The sequence below is a fragment of the Gadus morhua genome, chromosome 1 (genome assembly GCF_902167405.1).
Source record: "Gadus morhua chromosome 1, gadMor3.0, whole genome shotgun sequence".
Classification (NCBI taxonomy): domain Eukaryota; kingdom Metazoa; phylum Chordata; class Actinopteri; order Gadiformes; family Gadidae; genus Gadus; species Gadus morhua.
The window spans coordinates 1,736,821-1,758,037 of record NC_044048.1 but is presented as its reverse complement, the minus strand read 5'-3'; the positions used below and the strand labels follow the sequence as shown (position 1 = coordinate 1,758,037).

The 21,217-nt window shown below is 44.9% G+C and overlaps 1 protein-coding gene across 1 annotated transcript; it reads right to left on the bottom strand.

Moving 5' to 3' along the window:
* Positions 1 to 555: 555 nt before the first annotated feature.
* On the bottom strand, positions 556 to 14,578 carry arfrp1 (ADP-ribosylation factor related protein 1). The gene is made up of 7 exons (XM_030360756.1): positions 14,209 to 14,578; positions 13,774 to 13,861; positions 13,611 to 13,693; positions 13,289 to 13,370; positions 12,664 to 12,734; positions 6,028 to 6,128; positions 556 to 1,320 (listed from the first exon to the last, which is right to left on the bottom strand). The coding sequence occupies exons 1-7, from the start codon at positions 14,299 to 14,301 to the stop codon at positions 1,233 to 1,235; spliced, it is 606 nt and encodes a 201-aa protein (XP_030216616.1). The 5' UTR covers positions 14,302 to 14,578; the 3' UTR covers positions 556 to 1,232.
* Between the last annotated feature and the right edge of the window lie 6,639 nt (positions 14,579 to 21,217).

Below are 21,217 nucleotides of genomic sequence, written 5' to 3'. Positions count from 1 at the left end.
TATGACTGGTACTGGTATGGGTCCTCATATGACTGGTACTGGTATGGGTACTATAGTAAATCTTTCACAGTGAAAGCGTGAGACCCTGTCAACATTGTGCGTGTACATTCGCTCCATCATGGTTTGAGATACGGTGTTAATGTTCTCTAATAAAGAATAGCTAAGGGGACCAAGTGCATGCCAGGCCCTTTTAGCGGCTGGACTTTGTTTTACCCTCCGCCGCTCACTCACTACGGACAGGAGGTGGACCGGCAAAACGCCATAAAATGCCATAAAACTCTAACACTCATACAATTCAAAGCCTGTTTCCATGGCAGCAGTCAAACCTCTCCCCTTGCCTGAAAACATTTCCTTCTTCTAAACCACATCGTTTCATTATTCAGTGCACAAAAGATCACTTACCAAAGCGATTATTTAAAAAAACGAATTTTGCTTAGTATTTACAATTTTTTATTTTATTTATTATATACTTGAATTAGCAAACAACTTGTCAAATAAAGTTTGCTACCAGTCATAGAAAGTTCTATTTTACAGTTTGAAATAACCCAAGGCCGGTTCAGAGTACAAAAGTTATTTTAATCAATGTGTAAAATGCATTGGATCCCGCGGCGGCCCTTGGGGCTCCTGGCTCCGGTCAGCGGACAGAGAGGACAGCTGGCCAGAGGGCCGTGTGGACTCAAGGATCAAGGGTTCACATCACAGCAATCTACACTTCACATCTTACTGTGTGTGGGATGCAAAAAGAAAATAATGTTCCGGGCAGAGGAGAGGGAACATCCCCGGGCGTCCTCCATCGGTATGACAGCTCAAACAAAGCACCTCACACCGTGTACATCTAGAGGGCCCCACTCAGGGCCTTGCGGAGGGCCCCAAACATGGCCACATGGAGTGCCCCAAATAGGGCCATGGGGAGGGCCCACACAGGGCCCAACACACAGGGCTTAAAGCTTTTGAGGCCCTGTATGGGGCCCTGTGTGAGGCCCTGTATGGGGCCCTGTGTGGGGCCCTGTGTGGGGCCCAGAGGAAGGCCTCACGCAGGGCCTCGAGCAGGGCACCAAACGGGACCACGAGGAACGACGGCTCAGCCCCACAGCAATGAGGAAACAGGAACAAACGAGACAGGGCAAGGCGGCCTCCTGCACTTCAACAGGAGGGTCAATAGATTGGGTTGGGTATCCCAGTCAGAATGAGTGCTGGGGGCCGGGCCTTGAGGGGGGGTCCCTGCCAGCTTCTCATGTGATGTCCTTCTGTCTCGGGGGCCGCAGCAGATTCCTCACCACACACTTGACCATCCACTCGATGCCCTCGTTGACCCCGTCCCTGCAGCGTCAAACACACCGTGTTACAGCACTGGATCACAAAGGCCTCCTTCTAATATCACTGTCATAGACACACAGAATAGGCTTTCATTTACCATCAATGAATGAGCTGAACATTGTCACCAATTAAAAAGCTAACTAAATTAAACTGAGAGTGGGTAAACAAAAAAAGGGTCTTAATAAATTGCGCAAAAAGTCTCAGTTGAAAGGCGATTATTAAAGATGAACTGAACTGAAATAATCAACATCGATAACTTGTTAGTTTGTATTATAAAAAAAAGGACACAAAAAAAAAAAAGATATATATATTACATAATATATAGCTTTTTTTAGCAACAAAATAAATGTGTCTTTTAGTATTAGAGCACCGATGACGTCACTGGCATGGTAGGACTATGTCGTTGCTGCAGACACGCGAATGTCTTCTACACTCCACGGCGGAGAATAGTGATTTTATTATGGCTGGTTACGCGTTTGAGACTGTGAGGGACATGCCTGTAGTGTCCGACTGCCACCCGGTGGAGAAGGATAAATTTCAGGCTCCAGCTCCACCTTTGGATCGTGTGGGTGTGACTACTGTGCGTGTGGGTGCTGCCGGAGCGTGGACACTGCCATTGAATCGGTCTGCTGCCGAGAGGTCCCGGTCAACCTTGACCATCTTATGGTGGGATTAGGTTGCATAACCATGCATAGGGCATTTCGGATGCTGTGCGGTGAGAGAGTGGTTTTGGAAGTGGCCATGCTCTCTCTAAGGGACGTCCGAGCGGAGACACTGTTGCGCCCCATAAATAGCAACCAAGTAACAAGGCCAAAACAATCTTTCCCCCTCCGTTTTCCTTTGAGGCGTTTCAGGAATATCTCCGTAAACACGGACTCATTGCGGAAACGCAACGAGCTGTACAAACGCTGTAGTACCTACATATTCCAAGGCACTGGTTCTCCACAAAAAAAAGTGGAGCGCATCAAGCCTGCGTGCATCCAGCCTGCGCGCTGTATAAAAACATTCAAGTCGAGGAGGAAATAGTAGGTGTTGAACCTTTTAGATTGAGTAGAAATACTTTTTATGTAGTTACTAATTAAATTGACCAGGGGGCTGTATTTAAAGCTACAAAAATAATACACAAAAAAACCTGTAACTTTCAACGCAACTCTAACGTTTCTTCAGGCGTCCACACGAATCCTAACACGAAAACGCATAGGTCTGGTTTTATTTGAAACCACCCTGGGATCATGGACCTACTAAAGAACATGGTTTATAAACTGCCCAATAACATGGTTATTAAAGACATGGTTTCACAAAAAAAATCGGCTTCGGGTGGATGGGACCTGAAAGACATGTTAGATGCACTTTGGGAGATACACCCGCGGATGAGCATAGATGCGAGGCGGATTCACGAGTGTCACGTTTACTTTAGGTGGATGTTGGAGGTTTACTTTCTGGTGGATGTTGATGGATATTGCACAGATGGATATTGCACGGATACATCTTACTATGAAACTACTTCTTCGAGTTTAACTCCCTCTGCATCAGCAATCAGCTAGTCGGCGAGCATCAGGGTGAGTAGAAAGGGACATTTGTTGAACTTCTGTTTACAGACCCGTCGTGGTTTAATTAGCAGCTTGGAAATATAGATCTGTGATATCGTCAGATTAATAGTTTATACACTTTATGGTCGGAGTGCTAGCTTGTGGAGATTGACATCACAGGGGCTATCGGAGGGTTAGTCAGTTTTAAGGCTGCCAGTCATGTATTAAGGGCTGGTTTCCTATTCAAAGGTAGCCTGTGGAAATGTATGATTACCCCAGCTGCCTTGGACCTATATAATTCATTACTGCAGCCAAGGGCAATGCAATAAGATGATCCTCCTGTAGACCTGGTTGTTTGCTTTTCCGTAGCCATTTAAACGAGCCTCAGAGCCTGACTTATTACCTGCTATGGCTGCTAGAGCCACAGAGTAGGAGTAGGTTACCATGCCAGTGACGTAGCTGAAATCCAACATGGCGGCGCCCTGTAACACTTTCACCGTACAATTTAATCCCTTTTAGCAAGTTCAGCCATTTTTTGTTATTGTACCAATGAGAAGGCAGACAATACATCAGTTATATCAACTAAACTTCACATTTCAGTTAAGCTCATCTTTAAAGCCGTTGCCAGATCACAATGTTTCATTCCAGCTGGGGCCTGGCCCAGAGGCTGGGACTCTGAGGCTGGGGCCTGGCCCAGAGGCTGGGGCTCTGAGGCTGGGGCCTGGCCCAGAGGCTGGGGCTCTGAGGCTGGGGCTCTGAGGCTGGGGCTCTGAGGCTGGGGCCTGGCCCAGAGGCTGGGGCTCTGAGGCTGGGGCCTGGCCCTGAGGCTGTGGCCTGGCCCAGAGGCTGGGGCCTGACCCAGAGGCTGGGGCCTGACCCAGAGGCTGGGGCCTGGCTCTGAGGCTGGGGGTCTGAGGCTGGGGCCTGGCCCAGAGGCTGGGGCCTGGCTCTGAGGCTGGGGCCCTGAGGCTGGGGCCTGGCCAAGAAGCTGGGGCCTGACCCAGAGGTTGGGGCCTGGCTCTGAGGCTGGGGGTCTGAGGCTGGGGCCTGGCCCAGAGGCTAGGGCCTGGCTCTGAGGCTGGGGCCTGGCCCAGAGGCTGGGGCCCAGAGGCTGGGGCCTGGCCCAGGGCCTGGCCCAGAGGCTGGGGCCTGGCCCTGAGGCTGGGGCACATCACTGTGCCGTGGTGCAGAGATACAGATGGTGTTATTCAGCATCGTCAGAACACACACTCATTCTAAATATCTTATATTATATGTATTATAATATTATATATATGTATATATTATACTTTTTTTTCTTCTGGTGTGGGTGTTACAGATCAGGCTGTATATGAAACAGGTTACACTGACCTTCCATAGGAGTACACTGGTGGAAATTATGGCAAACTTTTCAGACGAGTATTCCAGTAAGGCTAAAGGTTGAGATTTGACTGAATCCATGGAAGAAGCTGCTTACTTCCTCTCTACTGATTATTCTACGATTCATCAGTGTTAAAGGTTGTATCAGCGATTCTAGGCCGAAACCTCAATGATTACATTTATCTGATCTTTCATCACGATCCGCTAGCTGCCCGCCCCATAAGAAGGCCGTCAAAAAAATGCGTCTCTGTAGGCAGCCTATGCTCCAAGATCGTACACAAAAACAAATGGTACTACCAACCACTCAAAACCAAAATAAATAGTATTCCAACAAAAAACCAACAAGTGGTGGGTAATTTTGAGTTTTGCACTGCTGTGATGATAGTTTTTACTGGATGCACGAAACACAGAAGAGAGGGGCATGCTGGCTCTGTTTGTTTGGAATCTAACTTCAAATACCCACAGAAGTGATGTCACCCAACATCGCTGATGCAACCTTTAAACCCAGCCAGACTGGTTTTACCAGGATATACAGGTAGGTAGGTAGTAGTAGTTAATTCATATTAAACACAGCCTTGTAGGCTAGACAATGTCACACTTGCTAATGACCTCTAACCCAAACTCAGCTTTACCTTTATATTTTATTACTGTATTTTACACAAAAGCAGACACATACCTCACACCTGGTGAAGGACAGTTGTGAAGACAACAGAACCGCCCAACCCTAGGTGACCCCACCCAGGGAATAGGTCGACGATGATGAGATCAACCAGACAGGGACAAAAACTCAATCCAATGAACTAACACTGAACTAGTGCTGGCTACTAGTGCTGTCACTTTTTCCAAAAATGAAATTCGAACGAATTTCAAATGTCCATAATTAATTCGAATACATTCGAATACATTCGACATAGAACACGACAACAGTCTTGATATTTTTATGTTGCTATTTCTTGTGGAAATCACGTATTCCTTACTGAATTCATAACAGCACATGATAAAAACACATCTTTGATAACACATTTGTAAACACAACAAGAGGAAGCTCCGACACACAAGTGCGGCTGTCTTTTACGCATTAACAATAACTACTCGGAGCGCGATATGCGGAGCCCATGTCGTCCATGGCACACACAGCCTATGTAAACGAACAATCTGTGAGGCCGACCTCCAACACGGCATGCTGCTCTTTTTATTCCTTACGGAAAGAAAATTACAAGTAGTCTCGCAGCTCTCCGTTACCGTTGCAGCTGCTTCTGTCAGCCGTGCTGTATAAGTCCCCAAACAGGCTGCCCATCGCGCCCAGCGAGATGTTTCTGTGCAGGGGAAAGCTGGACTAACCGGGAGAAGCGGGGATCCAGGAGGGCCGCTTTATTGAGGAGAAGCCACTCGCCGCTCTCTTCTTTATAGCGCATTTTTACAGTTCGAATGGAGAATTACACTTCGAATTCGAACTTTTCACCCCACCTTCGAACGAATATTCGAACTTCGAATAAAAAGTGACAGCCCTACTGGCTACGTGGCGAAAGTCCAACCTAGCATCCAGTACTCTGCTGATTGTAATGAGGTCCTCACGCCTTCATGCCTGCCAGTTGGTACGGCCCACTGGGGGAGTGATCACCACGACGGGCGATGGCTCCCACTCTCACGATGTTGCTAATATAGTGGCTCCTTCGGGCTCATTCAGACATGTGTGAGTTTAATATGTGGATTAGACAAGTCCTACGAACGTCTGCGATGGAGCGTCACATTTCAATGTCATGTACTAGCCTGGAGTTCAGTGCAGGGTCAAAATCAGTTGGATACGTCTGAGAACCCTTACCCGGTCAACGCGGTGCACGGTTGCACCAGGCAATCCCTCTTGCCTATTTTGGGCGCACAGTCGCTGAAGGCTGTCTTAATGTCCGGCACGGACAGGCAGTTCTAGAGGAGATTAGGAGGAGCAGAGCAAACATGAGGCCGCCGCAAGGACACAGTTACACAATTCAAACACAGTTTGTTTGAATGGTGGTTAAAGTATCCCGTCTGTTTAAAAACACATGACATCAATGAGTTCACCATTACCTGCGAGTTTGCTGCTCTCTAGTGGTTAACAGAAATAAAACTTGAGATGATTAGATTATTATTTCACAATAGGAACAATCATGTTTTCATCTGCTGGTTCTCTGCCATCTTAAAGCCTCTGTTTTAACCTTGTTAGAAGCAACCACTAGATGGAGACGCAGCCAGGCCAGCACCACTGACAGCAGGGAGCTCTGCACTCAGTTACCTACCAAGCAACTGTTTACAACCAAGGCGGCTACTGGGGGGAATCAGTCTTGGTTGAAGCCGGATTTGTAACTACTGACGCTTTTCTTTAGAGAGAGACGTCAGACTACCTTTCCGAGGTAGTCTGACGTCAGGAGCAATGGGCACCGGCGGCGCTGTCTGTGTGGATGCGTGGAGCTCTGTCTAGGCAGTGTGTGTAGAGCTCTGTCTGGTCGGTGTGTGTGTGGATGTGTGGACCTCTTTCTTGGCAGTGTGTGGATGTGTGGAGCTCTGTCTCTGACACAACGACAGTACAAAAAAGTATCATACAGTTGGCTTGGGTCGTAACCATGGGGATAACACGCTGCAGTCTCCTGTAAAAATTTCAGCTAAAAACTATTTTTAATGGCTGGTTCAGACTATACGATTTTAACCCGATTTAGCCCCGATTCGTTCGTCGCAGACAAATTTGCGTGGCATACACGATTTGGAAAAGTCGGCGACGATGTGACATGCAATGTGACATGCTTGCGATCTGCGATTTTTTCGTCTGTTTGAAAACCCCACAACGAAAGTTTGGCATGCCAGAAATTGGTGGGAAGCACATGACGTATATACATTGCTGACTTTGAGGGAATCCCACGAACAGCGGGACCACACGGGCAGTGTTTACTAACTATTAAAGAACTTACTAGTAAAGTAAAGACTAGTAGGCTAGAGATGCGCGGTTGCCGGTCATACCCGCAGACACCGTGGCGTGGATAATCCACGGGTTGGGTGGACTGCGTGAAAATAAGTTATATCCTACATGCAGGCCCGGTTCCAGAACAGAATGCCTTGGGGTGCATCTGAGATTACAGGGGGTGCACCAGTACTATAGGCCTACTAAAACCAGCTACCCAGCTTCAGTTCAGACTTCGCTTTTTTACACACAGGCCTTTCCTACCATAGACAAACACTTCTGCGTAGTTCTACTGACATGTTGGAACATTTCAGCTGCAACATTAGCTTATTGATATCTTGGATAGCTTTGAATATGAGATAGGTTTTTGATATGTGTGATGTGTGAGTTGTAAAAAAGAACAGAATTCTACACTAAAAAAAAAACATGTGACTGCAATTCAAAAATAACGTTTATTTTTTATAAATTGTGGCAGGATATTTGACGTAACAAATAATTGTACATTGCCACTTAAAAATAAAACAGATTTTAGCTGAACAAGGAAAGAACACTTTCAGACTTTGAACTTTGAACAAAAGTAATCAGTATAATACTCTTAAAGTTAACACGATTGTAAATAAATACAATAAAAATAAATATGGGTTCTTATGAACATAATACATTTAATACATGTATTGGATATCCAACAGATATATAACTGTTGCTGCCGAAGAAGTTCAACGTCACTACCGTGCGCACCATAGATATACTATATGGGTGCGTGCATTTTGCACACGACGCCGGCATGACACACGATGCCAGCCGGCGGCCAATCACAGCAGCGCTGATATAGAGCGACAAACCGACAACATTGCGACCTCGAGTGTGATATTGCTTTATACAACAGTTATACTAGTAAAATGTACTGTTAATAATAATAATAATTGACAATAGATTGTGATTTGTTTGTCTTTTTAATCATATAAACGAATGAAATTGCTTCCGGCAACAAAAATAGATCACCACTGAGCGGTCAGAGTGATGTTGGATGCTCATATCTCAACGGTATTTAATGGAAATTGTCAAAAGTTTCATTACAATTTGTTTTGTGAGCAAGTATTTTATTATTTTTATCATATTTATATAAAAAAAAATCTTTTTTTTTTTTAATTGAGGGTGCAAACATTTTTTTGGGGGGTGCAATGCATGCTTATGCACCCCCGTAGAACCGGGCCTGCCTACATGGAGGAATTGCGAGTGGGTCGGGGTTGAAATAAATAAATAAGAAGTAGGTTACGTTTTGACTAGAAAAACGGCAAACTGACAAATTATATTTTACTATTAACTCCCTGCTTCTGAAATTTCCGCCCAGCGCGCGCTGGCTGGCTTTCCATAGGCCTAAACATTCCACTGTGCGATCATCCATGCTGCGTATGCCCTCACACATTGTTGAAATCATATGCTGGATGCTTTATTCTTTCTATGTGGCTTTTAGTTAAAGGTCCCATGACATGAAAATCTCAATTTATGAGGTTTTCAAACATAAATATGAATTCCCCTAGCCTGCCTATGGTCCCCCAGTGGCTAAAACTTGCGTTTGGTGTAAAACGAGCACTAGCTGTTCTGCTCGCCTTTGAAAAAACTGAGGCTCAAGCGCGCTGATTTGGAATGTCTGTATTCATGACGTCACCAAGAATCTCAGCTCCTCCCCTTACTCTGCCTGGCCCGCCCAGAGACGTTGGCCCGCCAATGAGACTCGACCGTGCGAGCGCCGTGTGTGCGTGTGCGTGTGTGTGTGTGTGTATACACACACTGTAACGCAAGTGTTTCTTGCCGGTTCTTTGACGTGTCTTGTATTTCCACAACGAGACTCGTATTGGGGGTTATCTCAGCCATGGTTGAGAAGGAATTGGGGAAAGGAACTTTGGCTTTGACTCGCTGAAGTACATGAACTGCGACTTGCCGCCGGTTGCCGCGAGGCACCATCGCCCGGCAGCGGGCAGCCGGCAGCAGGCAGCGAGCGATTCAGTCAACTTCAGGTTGATGTGAAAGTGGAAGAACCAGAGACGTCGCAGAACCCGACAAAGTCGTTTGTGATTAATAATATCGTCTGGAGGCGCACACAGCTTTTGGCCGTGATAATGTGTATTAAATTATACAGATTTCTATGTATTATATGATATTATTTAGATATAGAGCTCCAGGACTGTAACGCAAGTGTTGTATCTCAGCCAAGGTTGAGAATGAATTGGGGGGAAGGAACTTTGGCTTTGACTCCCTCAAACACATGAACCACGACATGGAGGAGAAAGGGATTGTTGGCGGCGAATGACTCCCGCTTGAGCCCTGCTGAGGGACCACCGCCAGAGGCGGAGGTTCCTAAGACCGGCAACGATCCCTTTTTCCTCCTTGTCGCGGTTCAGTCTACTTCACTTTGATGAGGACGTTGAAGAACCAGGAACGTCGGAGAACCCAACGAGGTCGTTTGAGATTGATAATATCGGCTCACACAGCTTTTGGCCGTGATAATATATATTTTATGATATATCTATGTAGGCTATATGATAATATTTAGATATAGAGCTCCAGGACTCCCGTGTGTTCTAGAATATTTACAGAACACGGCTAAAGGCTGTGTGCGCCTCGCCATTGCGATACATCCACTGTAAACAGAGCGCATGGTACCGTGGCTGCAAGCTGCTCAGGGCCACACCCCCACCCTCCTCCTTGACCCGCCTCGCTCCTCCTCATTTGCATTATAGCTACAGACACCAAAACAGCGCATTTGGGGGAAGCTCAATGTGCGACTGGCTCGGAGTAGCTGTAACTCTGCACCACGGCTGAATTTCGGGAACGTCTTTGAATACTGTGTTAGTTGCCCACTAATACCTATATTAAAGAATACATAAAATAGCATGTCATGGGACCTTTAATGATCGGGCTATAATATGACCACGTTGGCTATGTTCGCTGACAACAGGGGACATTTCATAGTGGTTGGACATTTTAGTAAGCCGACAGGCTTTTGTCGGGACGCAGAACACGCAACTCAAAATCGGGATGACATTACAGCTCATCTGCGCATCCCTAGCCTACTAGACTTCAGTGCACTACGCAGAGGACCGCCATCATAATGCCTAGTATACCATTTTTATTTAGACTTTGTTGAGGCATTGATGCTGCATGTGTCGTGAACGATACAAAGTAAGGCCCTGTCCACACTTACCCGGGTAATTTACAAACCGACACTGAAAACACTGCTTTTCAAAAACGATCGCTGAGGTGGATGAATGTGAAAATGCTGGGTTTGCGTTGAAGTGTGTTCAGGGTAGACAGAGGCTTTCAGAAACGATGACGTTCGGTTTCCATGACACTGCCATGATGCTGCCACAACCTTGCGCTCAACAGCGAGACGCTCTTCGAAAAATGGCAGGTGAAATGGAAAGTATGATTTCTCTGTGCAATATACTCATGCATCTTCAGTTACAACTCGACAGACTGTCTCATACATATTCGTTACTCCAACGCCAAAGGCGAGTGCTGTAATTGCCGTGCTTAAGCGATGGGAAAGAAACGCAAAGATGCTAGTTCAAACCGTAGAAATACTTGCAGAAGCGTTGAGCCATATTTTTGCTTGCAAGTGAAAACAATTAGCCAGAAGTCAACTGCAACTATCACAGCTGATCGCGCGCCTATAATATAAACAGAGGCGTGGCAGGTGTCACGTAACCATGACAAGAACTGTTTATCAAAATAATTTCAGTGTGGAACATCGATGCAAAACATTCCTAAAACGATATGAAAACGATTGGAGTGTGGATGGAGATCGTTTTCATTGCGAATGTGCGCTTTTCTATTTACCCGGGTTAGTGTGGACAGGGCCGAAAGATTCTAGAGCATCGCAACCTCGAATCTTGTAGTGCGGCCAGTCTTCTGACGAGACATGGCCCGAATTCCTGGCTCTGGGATCGCATAGTGTGACATGTTAAATCGTGAGGAATATCTGAGAATCGTGTAGTCTGAACCAGCCTCACATACTGTTGAATTCCCCCAATCAATGGGCTCAATGGCTCCTTAAATTAGAATGCCTTGACTGGGGAGTTGTAGGGTTTGATCGTCTGGACATCTGTCAAACCAAGTCCCCTGCAGCAGATCGGTCAATGGTCATGCAATCGGCAGATTATAAATAGATAGGCAAATCATGCATCTATGGGTTTGATTGGCTGCTGATGATCTGTGGCCGATCAATTGGTCACTAAAATGCAGTCATTACATCATAATAGATTGGAAGATAGTGCTGGTTGGGCCAATAGACAGGAGGGGATACTTTGGAAGGTAGGGTCCCTACCAACCGATACAGGATTACAGAATGGTCCCCTCTGATAACAGGTTACTAGGTTACTAAACCGTGGAACCCCTTTAGTTCAGACATGTCCATTATGTAGGGCTGTCAAGATCTGGTCGCTGGTCGTTTGGTCGGCCCGTATGCACGTTCCATCAATTTCCAATTGCAATCCAATCCATTTAAGTCTTAAACCAATCCATTCAAATCTTAATACAATCAAATCTTAATACAATCTTTTCAGGAGGTGATGAATGCTATTTTGAGTGATAGGCCATATATAATGAATACAAATATACAAGGCTCTGTAGATTCTGTTTAAATAATTGTATGGTTTAATGGAAAAAATATTAAGTCAAAACAACCCGTTGTCACAAGTTGACATTTACATTTAGCAGAATCTTTTATCCAAATAGACCTACAAAGGTCCATACATAGCGTGGAGTCCCCCACGCCAGGGTCAGCCGGCTGGTCGGGGGCAGTGAGGTGAGGCGTCTCACTCGGGGAAGAGTGGCTTCCGGTTACAAGTCAACCTGCTCTACCTCCTGAGCTAAGCCGACCGCCCGACGGAGACTGAAGTCGTATCGTACTGAACATTACCTCGACACCAAACTATTGATACAATGTCAATGAAGTGGTTGGCGAGGCAGCATTTTGTAAAAGAATAAGATAAAAATAGAATATAGAATATAGAATATTATCTAAAAACTTTTTTTTTTATGTTGTCTAATGTCTGCAATGCTTGGTGTTCCACGCTCAGCAGGCTTCGAGTAGGAACACATCAAAATTGGCATCATGGCCCGAATTGCAGCCTCATGCATGAGCCCCCGTTGTACTAAACACAGAATCAGACCGACAGCGTGATCCTCCACGTGTCGTCTCTCTACTACTCGATGCGGCTCTTGGTGGCTCGTCTTCGTCATGTGAGGCTACCAGGTAGCAGAGAGCGCACTTTGGCCGAGTAGCTCCACCTAGATCTTTTCTTTCAACAGACCTTTCCCATCTTCCTTCTTTGGTGGACTCCAGCCCCCCCATGTGCTCACCATTGAGAAAATCATACGAGTTAGCCTGGCAGGAGTGTGGCCAGTAGGATCTCTGTGGCTGCAGAGTGTGGTGTTGTTTCTGTAGTGAACGTTCATATGTAGGACGAAACATGATGAATGCTTTATCGGCAACCCTGAAGAACAGGACCCAAAAAGAGAGCGTACCTCTACATCCTGCTTGTTGGCCAGGACCAGCAGTGGGATTCCTTCCAAGGACTCGCTGGTGATCATTTTCTCTGGAAGATGCAGACAGAGCAGTCAAGTCAGGGAGCTGCAAGACTCAACTGGGCCACAGTTCAGCATACAGGACGTGTGGGACCGTCCACGTTACGAGTCGGAGAGTCGTAACGGCTTCCCAGAGCCGCCCAGAGCCGCCTGCGTTTTAACTTAAGGTCACGCGTACGCAAGCATGTCTGACCCCGAGTGTGTGTGAAGCATCGACCAAATCCAGAAGAATTTGTTCTATAAATTGAGAAGATGTGGAAAGTAAATGCGTCCAAATGATGTTGAGAAGTTATAAAAATCCAGGTTCTGATTATGCATTTTATTCTTATGTCTGGCTGTCGGAAACAAAACATAATACGACACTCCGTACCTGTTTATCCAATCAATGATAGGTTGACACAATAACCTCCACAGAGGAGGGATGCGTTGCTAACCTCTGGGGGTTGTTCTCATAAGATGTGTGCGCAAGTCAGCGACTGGCACAGTGAGATCGTACATCTTTTTGTGCGCGCTGCTGCAGGAGTGTAACTTTAATGCGTAGAGAGCAGGCAAAGTGCATACGTACCGAAGGCCTCTTTTGACTCTGAGAGGCGCTCTTCATCTGTTGAGTCGATGACATAGATGACCCCGTGGGACTCTGCGTAGTACTGAAGGATGAGCGTTTTAAAACGGGATTCAAGAGCAAAAAATTATTCAACCAAAGAAAATAGATATCAATATCCTTTGTTTTATTAACCTTTTTTAAAAAGTAAGAAAATAAAGTGCTTGCACGATTAGTCATAAAAAGTGCCGTTTCACTTAAGCTCAAAAAATAAAATCCCATACATGATGATGTTAGTCATTTGATGACAACAGTCCCTAGCAACATTTCAGTGCTGTCGACTCACTTTGTCCCACAGAGACTGCAGCTCCTCCTGACCTCCGAGGTCCCAGAACATAAGGCGAGCGTTGCCCACGTCGATGGTCCCGACTGGCGAGACACAAGGAACAGGGATTAAGGGTTTGGAGCGATGTCGTATCTGGCAAATAACTATTTAGGCAGACCCTTACTGTTCAGGCCGACTGTGGTGGTGATCTTAGACAAACTCATCCCCTTGTAGTTCTTGCTGAACTTTGTCTTGGTCTGCTCTAGAAAGGTCTGCCAGACAGACAACAGGGAGAACAACAGCATGACTTGGACAGCGTTAAGAGGACAGAACAAGACAAAAAGGGACGTTATTATTATTGTGGATTTACGAAGGTTTGATTAATCAGAATCAGAATCTTATTGTACAGTACGTAGTATAGTATGTATTGTAAGTACAATTCCTAGGCTTGGTTCCTCAACATCCACATAGCAGCAAGAATACAAGCTAAAGTAAAAAGAGAAACTAAGACAATGGTAATAAGTAATAATAAGTAATGAGGTGTAGTAAAGTGTAGAGTGCAAGTGTAAAGTGTATGATTAACATGTCACTGAGTAACGTGAACCACATATCGCCCTACCGTCTTCCCCGCGTTGTCCAGGCCCAGGATCAGTATGCAGTACTCGTCCTTCTGGAACATGTACTTGTACAGTCCGGATAATAAAGTATACATGTCGACAGAAAGTGTCAACAACCAGCGACTTGTGGCTAACTCAAGCTAACAGTTATCCGGCTAACGTTAGCTAATTCTACTGACGCAAGGCCAAAAGGAGAGAGAGGGATGACGCTGGTCTCATGGTCAATACATAAATTATGAGTTACGGCTAAGCGTTCCTATTCATTGCATACAATACATTATTTTATTAGTTGTATCTAAATGAACTGTCCCGGTAACTGGTTGTTGCTACGTCGAGAAGGAACTACGGCATTCTGGGAAGTGTAGTGCATTATAATGACCAACGTCAATCATGTGGAGAAGAAGTGCGCATCATACTGCGCATCGCGCTGCGCATCACGCCGCACATCCTGCTGCGCATCTGTTAATTATATAACAATAAACTTTCTTTATATAGCACTTTTCAAAACACAGTTACAAAGTGCTGAACAAATAAATGCACAATTAAAACAAAGCACAAAATACATGTGATGTACGGACAATAATGAGCCATATGAAAAAAGGATAAAAGACAGGAATAAAAACAAAGGCAGGCTCAAATGAAATCTGGAAAAGCTCAGATAAAACTGGGTTTTGAGGAGAGATTTAAAAATGGGCAGTGACTCATTCAACCTAATTTCCTCAGGCAAGTCGTTCCAGAGCTTCTTCGAGGCCGTATGGAGAAAGCTCTGTCCCCTTTAGTTTTAAGTAGTGATGGCCATTTCGGCTCTTCTTAGGGAGCCGGATCATTTGGATCAACTCACCAACAAGAGCAGGCTCGTTCGGCTCCCAAACGGCTCTTCATATTACCACTTATACCTTATATAATTCAGCCAAATGTAGCCCGTTTTGACTTATGATTTGTATGTAGGCCTATATATCACATACATTATTCAATGCATCCTATTATTATTCAACAATATAAATTACATTTTCTAATTCAGCTGTTTGTTTTCATTGCATATGAGTGCAACGCGCATTCCTGCCCCTCGCTGCTTGCGGGTATGATGCTTGTCTATCCCCACTTTATTGGTTGCATGCATGCACGTGACAGTCAGTCACTTCACACACGCATAGCATGCACGGAGCACCCGTAGCGCGGAGATCTCCATATCATTCTGCCTAGGCAAACTTTATAAAATGAAATAAAACAAACGGCTCGCGGTCAGGAGCCGACTCCCACCATTCACTTAAAAGAGCCTGCTCTTTGAACCGGCTCGTTCGCGACTGACCCATCACTAGTTTGGAGCCTAGACACTGGGAGGAACAGCAGTCTACTGCCTGAGGACCACAGACTACGAGACGGCACATAGGGGACTAAAAGCTCTGAGATATAAGCTGGGGCCAAGTCATGTAAAGCCTTAAAAGTAATAAATTAAATCTTAAAATCAATCCTAAAACAAACGGGAAGCCAATGTAGAGACGCTAGAACAGGTGTGATATGGTCATATTTTCTAGATCTTACTAAAAGCCTGGCAGCTGAGTTTTGAACAGTCTGAAGCCGTTTGAGTGTTTTCTGTTTCAAGCAGGTAAAAAGGCTGTTACAATAATCAAGTAAGCAGTAACAAAGTTTCTGCATCATAAAATTGATCGAATTTTAGAAATATTGCAGAGTTGGTAAAAACAAGATTGTACGATCTTGGTGATGTGTTGCTCAAAACATAAATTACTGGATTCCAGTAATTTATGGCACAGGATTCCAAGGCTGCTTTAATAGCCTAATATCAATTAATAGACTAAAGTGAAACTCAACACCCATTCTAACAATTGCATTACGATACATTATAGATTACAATTATATACATCACCTGATATATTCTCGCTTACTTTCAACCATTGCCAGAAGTTCTAATAACAATAATAATATGGATAGAATATCTTTATTGTAGTACAACGAAATTAAGTGCAGTCCTTGTTCAGTGCAAAAACATCACATTGAGGTAGTACGTATGAATAAATAAATAAAAACTATGATCAACCAAGTACACTAATAAACACATAAGACATACCCACACCAAAAATTCACATTTATAAATGTGCCTACACAAATGTGATACACAACACAACTGGATGACCGTCTTCTTCCTCCTATAATCCACAACGAGCTCCTTGGTCTTTGTTGTATTGAGGAGCAAGTTGTTAGCACTGCACCACCCCACCAAACGCTCCACCTCGTCTCTGTAGGCGGTCTCATCCCCCCTTGAGATGAGCCCCACTACTGTGGTGTCATCTGCGAATTTGACGAAGGTGTTGCTGTGGTGGGCGGGAGTGCAGTCGTGGGAATAGAGGGTATAGAACAGGGGACTCAGCACACAGCCCTGTGGGGAGCCAGTGCTGAGGCTGAGGGTGGTGGAGGTGTGGGGGCCCACTCTTACCCTCTGAGTGCGGTCCGTTAAAAAGTCCTTAATCCAAAGGTAGGTTGAGTGTGGTATTTCAATATCAGACAGTTTGAGCACCAGTCTGTGGGGGAGAATTGTATTAAAAGCAGAGCTAAAGTCCATGAAGAGCAGCCGAGCATAGCTCCCCTGTTGCTCCAGGTGGGACAATGCAGCATGGAGGGCTGTGGCCACAGCATCCTCAGTAGATCTATTAGCCCTGTAAGCGAACTGATGTGGATCAAAGGTGGGGGGATGAATGACATGATGTGACTAAGAACCAGTTTTTCAAAGCACTTCATCATCACAGGGGTGAGTGCTACTGGCCGGTTGTAGGAGCCTAAATGCCTATTTGCTTTATTTAAGTTCATATTTTACAATGACGTTTGGATTTACATAAGAGAAAATAATATAATAGTGAATTGCGTTAATTTCGAATAGGCCTACATAGAATTGTATTTTGCAATGCACTTGCAATATTTTTGGTGTATGCGCACATGTAGTTACTTTATTTTGAAGTGTGACAGGAACTTAATTGTTTTAACTACCGGTGACAGACTGTCAGGATAACAAGCGTGGAGCCACACCGTTTTTTGACCTCTCTCACTCTTTCTCTCTCTCGTTCTCTTACCTCTAATCATAACCTCATTGTGGAAAATGTTTTTTTGTATTTTGCGTTGGACAAGTAAACCCTTTAAACATCACGTCGTGGTCCGGTGGATTATTTTTGTGGATATTGGATGAGGTATGCGTCGAAGGGAAAAAGGAGCGTCAAGCTGAAGCTTTACATTAGACCTATTGATCCTACACCGGTAGTCGTTGAGGGTGGTGATATTTGTTTTTTTGAGCAGGGGGACAATGGTGGAGGACCTCAAGCAGGATGGGACAGTGGACTGGGAGAGTGACTGGTTAAAGATCTTAGTAAAGACCCCCACCAGCTGGTCCGCACAGTCCTTCAGCAAATGTCCACAGACGCCGTCGGATCCAGCTGCCTTCCGCTGGTTGACAGCCCGCAGTGTACGCCTCACCTCGTGCTCCTCTACTGTGAGGATGATGCCGCTGTTGGCTGCTGGATGTAGCGTTGCTGCATCTGGTGGCTCTGCCTAGAAACGGGTGAAGAAGTGTTTCAGCTCCTCCGTCAGCCAGAAATCACTTTCAGCAGCCCCTGGGTTGGTCTTGTTGTTGGTAATGTTCTGGATTCCCTGCCACAACCTGCCTGGTGGTGTTGCTGTCCAGGTGGTCCTCGATCCTCCTCCTGTAATCCGACTTCGCCCTCCAGATGCCCCTCTTGAGACTGGAGCGTGCTGCGCTGTACAGAGCCCCATCACCTGATCTGAAGGTGGTGTTACTCTCCTTTAGCAGCTGCTGGACCTCCCTAGTCATCCAGGGCTTCTGGTTGGGATAGACACAAATCAGCATTGTCCTTCTTCAGAGTTGGTTTGATGACTGCTTTCTTCATGTCAGATGGTAAAGTTCCGGTCTTTAACGAGGAGTTGATGATGTGGAGTAGAACAGGCGTCAGCTCTTTTACACGTCTTTAAGATAGATACATTAATAGTGGAAAGCAGCAAAATCACCTCTGAATTCATAGGAGAGCCTCACACAGCGCAACAGAGTTTGGGGCCAAGGCGTTCTGACGTCCGACTAATGTTTAGATTAACTGCGGATGATGACCACATACTTAAAGGAATGTATGGCTGACCGTCCTTACCATATAAGGAGACCTTATGTGTGCATGCGGAGGGCGGTCATACCATATGGTAAACAGTTTAATTAGAATAAAAAAGACTGGGATCGGATGACCCGGCAGTGTCTTTGCAAACCTCACTCGGCTTTGTTGTTGCTTGTTTGCAGGTAACAATAAAGTCTCTTGTTAATACTCGATCCGAACTCTTCGATTCCTCTTGCTCTCTTAGTTAGTTGAAGTGATAGAATTCGGTTATTTTCTACCACATAATAGGCGTCAGGAGCAGGATTGAAGATCAAAGACACGCCAGCTGCTGGGCTGCAGGACGGGGTGCGAACGATTGGACCAATTGATGGTGAATTTCTAATTCCGATGTTGGCATTTTGAGGAAACAAGCTTCTTGTTATTTTGAGGAAATAAGTTTCTTGTTTGAGGTTCCGCTTGAGGTGATTTTTAATCCTGATCTTGGCATTTTGAGAAGTTTATTGTTTAATGTTCTGGTCGGGTAATTATGTGTTCAACAATTATTTTGAGAAAATAAGCTTCTTGTTTAAAGTGCCGTTTGAATGAATTTTATGTACCAATCGTGGGCCAATTGAGCTGCAGATCTTGGATCAAATGAGATGGTGAATTTGCAATTCTGATCTAGGCACTGTGAGACAATAGGTTTCTTGTTTGAAGTGCTGGTTGAGTAATTATATGTTCGACCATTAAAGTTTTAAGCAAAAGGCCAGCTTCAACGCTCGTTCAACCTTTTATTTGTAATTAAAGACGAGTTAGTGACTAGTTTCACTCAGCATCTTGTCCAACAAATTTGGCCATTTTAAGATACGCTATAAAATATAAATGGTTTTCTTTCTGTATTCAAGCCGCGATAGGATTAAGTAACCTCGGAGACTTGTACGGCCTGTTTTCTTTTAGTCTATTCTTTCATAAATAAATTAGACCGACAGATAATTGATTTGTTTGAAGTACATGTGTAAACCTTCCTAGATTTAAACACAATCAGCAGCGTTGACTCGAACTGTGACCAGAGAGGAGCAGAGGGTGGGGGCCTTAGAGCAGAGCAGGATTAAAAATAGCCCAGCAGGGACCCACATTGCAATCGTAGAGAGAGAGCAGCGCTGGGGAGGACTGCACATTCAAAGCGGCAGAAATAAAATAGAACAATTCAACTAACGAGTAGAATAAACTCAAATAAATTGGATTAATAATAGTGTTTTTACACCAAAAAGTTTAATATGGCACCAATAGCAGTAGACATTTTGAGTAGAGACCATCCATTGCTCAAAGATGAGATAAAAAAGATCTCTGAGAAATGGGAGAAGAGGACGGCTAAATCAGGCACAATATGGCCCATGGGAGGGACTTTTGATGCAATAATGTGTAGGGACATGGAGGTAATAATAAGGAATTACAAAGCTAACAGAAGCGGAAAAAGGCCTTAGAGAAAAGGGACAGGGAGGAGTTAGTACTAGCTTTGTTCCAAGAGGAGGGAGCAACACATTCTCACTCCGAGCACGTTGATTTTTGACGAACGGTCAGTGACTTTGGCTTCAGTTTCTGACGCAAAAGGGTACCCTTGTGCAGGGACGTGCACAGGAATTTTGAGGGGCAGTTGCTCTGACCTGAAAAAAGGGCACCCCCCCCCCCCAAAAAAAAACAACTGACAGGCTATATGAAGGACTGAGAATAAAAGGGTCTTCATTAATATATTAATACAAATAAGCAAAACACTGAAATAACTACTACTAACGATAATGCAGAAAAACATGACTTGAAGAAGAAGAACATAACATGAACACAAACATAATTAAACAACATCCTATCAAGTCACTGATAAGTTTCTCCAAATTGACATATTAAAAATGCAAAGCTTCAAAAGAGAAGCCTTCAGAACCTCTTCTTTGTCGATTGGTATGTCCTTCTCTATGGACAGCAGGAGGAGGTCAGACAGCTGCTCTTGACCACACTGATTTCGGATTTCGGACAGGGTAGTGATGTGCTCATCTTTGCTGCCTCCTTTAGTTGTCTCTCTCTCTCCTGAATCCTCCTCTTTTCACTGGGCATTTCGGCTTCACTTAACAATAACAAACAATACCCAAAATAGTGATAAGATTTAGGCATGAACCATTTTGAATGAAAGAATTCATGTGATGCATTACTTCCATCTTTTATTCTTCTTCTTAAAACGAAATGTTAGAAACTAACTATCAGAAGACATGTAGCTTAGTTTGCCTACCAAAAAATGTGTAGACTATGTGATAACGGGCTGCTTGTCTGCAAGCTAGCTAGCTGTCTGATTATTTAGGCAAAACGTTACGTGGCAAACTGAGCCTGGATTTATGAAGATTGTAATTCATTTCATAAAACGTGATGATGATTGTTTGTTTGTTATACATCTCAAATTCACCTTTTCCGACAACATCAAGGCAGTCGTCTCACAGGTGCCGGTGTTCCGGTCGCGTGCAGCGCTGCAGCTACGTAAAGCAGCTTTCACACGCCGCGCGGCAACTCGCCGCCTCCATTCATTTCAATGAGGGAAGGGCGGCAGAGGGGAGGCGGCAAAAGCGGCTGTTGCCGCGGCAGAGTTTGCCCTCCCCCTACTGACTTTCACTCTCAGTGCCCGAACGGAATTGAATGAGGCTACGCTTACTTTATGAAATGTTTCGAGTGGCGATTTTTTTTAACTAGGCCTACCTGAAATTCTGCATCCATTAAATGATAAAAAAAAAAAAAAAAAAATTGTTTTCCTCGGAAGGGCAACCTGAGTCGAGGAGGGCATATGGGCAGTTGCCCAAGCAACCTGAGCAACCCCCCTGTGCACGTCCCTGCCCTTGTGCTCTTTTTTTGACGCATGGGGTTTTCAACT

Excerpts from the sequence above, each read along its gene's own strand:
- arfrp1 (XM_030360756.1), bottom strand. The coding sequence starts at position 14,301 with ATGTATACTTTATTATCCGGACTGTACAAGTACATGTTCCAGAAGGAC. Across the intron at positions 13,694-13,773 it reads CACCACAGTCGGCCTGAACA|TCGGGACCATCGACGTGGGC; the intron begins GTAAGGGTCTGC and ends GTGTCTCGCCAG. Across the intron at positions 1,321-6,027 it reads CCGTGCACCGCGTTGACCGG|GGACGGGGTCAACGAGGGCA; the intron begins GTAAGGGTTCTC and ends TTGACGCTGCAG.